This window comes from Dinoponera quadriceps, unplaced genomic scaffold (genome assembly GCF_001313825.1).
Source record: "Dinoponera quadriceps isolate SergipeBrazil2010 unplaced genomic scaffold, ASM131382v1 scaffold1962, whole genome shotgun sequence".
Taxonomy (NCBI): Eukaryota; Metazoa; Arthropoda; class Insecta; order Hymenoptera; family Formicidae; genus Dinoponera; species Dinoponera quadriceps.
The window spans coordinates 653-3,585 of record NW_014556008.1 but is presented as its reverse complement, the minus strand read 5'-3'; the positions used below and the strand labels follow the sequence as shown (position 1 = coordinate 3,585).

The following is a 2,933-nucleotide window of genomic DNA, read 5'->3' as shown; positions in this document are numbered from 1 at the left end:
CATACCAATGGTCTTGAGACGGTTTGAAATCGCTTGTTGAGACGCTCCCAAGTTTTCTGCGAGCTGCTCTTGAGTCTTGGTCCAATAATGCCTCTAACTCAGCGTCTTCAAACTTTACTGGCCTTCCTTCGCGTTCTTTATCTTCCACGTCAAACTCGCTGTTTTTAAACTTTTGAAACCACTCACGAACACTTCTCTCACTTAAAGCAGCATTACCGTAAACTTNCGATGCACCTCAGCAGCAGATTTCTTTAAATGAAAGAAATAAATCAAAACTTCCCGCAAATGACGCTTATTCGGTACAAAACTCGACATTTTCAAACGAAAAAAATATATACTGCCAATACAAAGTCAATAGTATTTTAAGGTTATGTTGTTGCCAGGTGTCCAAACTTTCTATATGATGTTTTACATCTGACGATTTCAAAGTAATCTTGTCGGTGGAGCCATCTTTTAAAAACGGCGGAAACTTATTCGTATTACTAATATATAAATTTTTAGGCACCATCTGAATTACTATATAGATTTTCATACACTATGTAAATTTCTATATAAATTTATAATAATCTACAAAGATTTACATGAATTATGTGAGATTTTCGTATATATATATATATTAGGTAAACCGAAAAGTAATCAAAATTTGTTCGATGTGTTCATTCACAGTCAGTTTGTGTGGAGACACGGTCCAGTAAACACGTAAGTTTTGTTGCTACGGTCAAGCTTGGTTGTAAATTCTATTTTTCGGTTAAAAAATTTTTGTTCTAGTAAAGAGGAAAGATGTCAAGGCCAACAAAAGAAGAAGGACATTTACGTCATTGTAGGCTATTTTTGTTCGATCAAGGATTGAAGGTAAACGAAGCAGTGAAAAAAATTAACGATACTCACGGCGATGTTCTAGAACTAAACAAGTATCATAGATAGCTTAAAAAGTTTAAAAATGGAAATATGAATCTCGAAGATGTTGAACGAAAGGGACGACTTCAAAAATTAGATGATGATATCCTGAGGGCGATGGTGGATTCAGATCTTGGTCAAACTATTAGGGAATTATCACTAAAGATCGGCTGTCCATGGTCTACAGTTCAGGATCATCTTCATCGCATGGGAAAAGTGTATAAGCAAGGAATTTGGGTTCCTCATGAATTGACAGAGACGGCACTCGATCAACGGCGTACAATCTGCGCGTCTCTTTTGTCTTGGTATAAAACCGATCCGTTTTTGCGACGAATTGTAACTGGAGATGAGAAGTGGGTGCTATACAATAATCCTATAGGAAAAAAACAATGGCTTTCTTCCAAAGAAGCACCTATTCCGACACCTAAACCATCACTAACATTAAAGAAGGTCCTTGTTTGTGTGTGGTACGATTTTTCAAGAATCATATACTATGAATTGCTTGAACCGTTCTAAAAACCGAACTAAAAATTGCTCAGACCGTTCAGCGACAGTGTATTGTGAACAACTCGAACGAAAGAAGCAAGAGCTCTTTAAAAAACGACATATTTTGGTCAATTACAAAAAAAAAATCCTTCAACACGATAACGCGAGGCCTCATTCTGCAAAAATAACACAGAAAAAAGTTAGGGAGCTTGGATTGGAACTTTTAACTCATCCACCTTATTCACCAGATCTCGCGCCGTCGGATTACCACGTTTTCAGATCGTTAAAGCATACATTAAGAGGTAAAAACTTTAACAATGTTGAAGTGAAAACGTACTAGGAAAAGTTTTTCAATGCAAAATTGAAGGACTTTTTTAAAAAAAGAAATCGAACGACTGGCTATACGCTAGCAAAAGGTGTTAAAAAATTATGGAAATTATTTTGTTGATTAAAATGTAGTATTTCTTTAATAAATAAATGTTTTTCGCCAACAAAAGAAATTTTGATTACTTTTCGGTTTACCTTATATATATATACGAGGTCTGTTCAAAAAGTATCACGAATTTTGTGTTCTTTCAAAAATTATTTATGTATTCATGAATATCTATTTTGTCACCTTCCAAGTAATCCCCATCAGATATTATACACTTGTGCCAACATTTTTTCCAATCCTCGAAGTACTTCAAAAAATCATTTTTTGTGATCTTGTTCAGCTTCTCTTTCGATGCCGTCTTTATCTCCTCAATCGTAGCGTAGCGTCGTCCTTTCATGTGCCTCTTCAGTTTCGGACACAAGAAAAAGTCACAGGGGGTTAGGTCTGGGGAATACGGTGGCTGCGGCATCATTAGTGTGTTGTTTTTGGCCAAAAATTCGCGCACAAGCAAAGGTGTGTGAGCATCGCCGTTTCGCGGCGACCCGTCTTATGCCCAAATCATTAGTAAAAATCGAATGGAACGAGCCAATCGATATGTTTAGATCCTCAGCAACTTCTCTAACGGTGATTCGACGATTGGCCAATACTATTTTCTTCACTTCATCAATGCTTTCGTCTGTTGTTGACGTGCTCGGGCGTCCGGCACGCTCTTCGTCGTTCACATCTTCTCGGCCCTCTGAGAACATTTTACCACCGATAAACGTTGCTTCGGTCCAAGGTAGCTTCACCATATGCCACAGTCAACATTCGGAATGCGTCCGCGCTCTTAATTTTGTTTTTCACACAAAATTTGATAAAGATTCTTTGATCCATTTTTTGGAATAGGCAAAAATCGAAGACGAGCCAAAACACGTCCAAACAAAACAGCTGTCAAAGATAAACTGAATATTCAAAATAGCCGAACTTGTCGGCATAAGTGAGGGACATGAGTATCAACATAACGCCACAAAAAATTCGAACATCGAATATAAGTAACCCGCGAAAATTCAAAATTCGCGATACTTTTTGAACAAACCTCGTATATTAAACGCACTCTTTTCTTACATGTGAGAGCGTGAAAAATAGCATATCGGCACTAATTGATTTTTCCATGTGATTAAGAGATTCAACTACGTGA

At 37.1% G+C, this 2,933-nt stretch overlaps 1 protein-coding gene across 1 annotated transcript; it reads left to right on the top strand.

Annotated features, from left to right (window-relative positions):
• Positions 1 to 948: 948 nt before the first annotated feature.
• LOC106746436 (histone-lysine N-methyltransferase SETMAR-like) lies at positions 949 to 1,353 on the top strand (the record flags this gene model as incomplete). The annotated part of the gene is made up of 1 exon (XM_014623041.1): positions 949 to 1,353. A coding segment is annotated over exon 1 (405 nt), but the record flags the coding sequence as incomplete, so codon positions are not given.
• Positions 1,354 to 2,933: the final 1,580 nt, after the last annotated feature.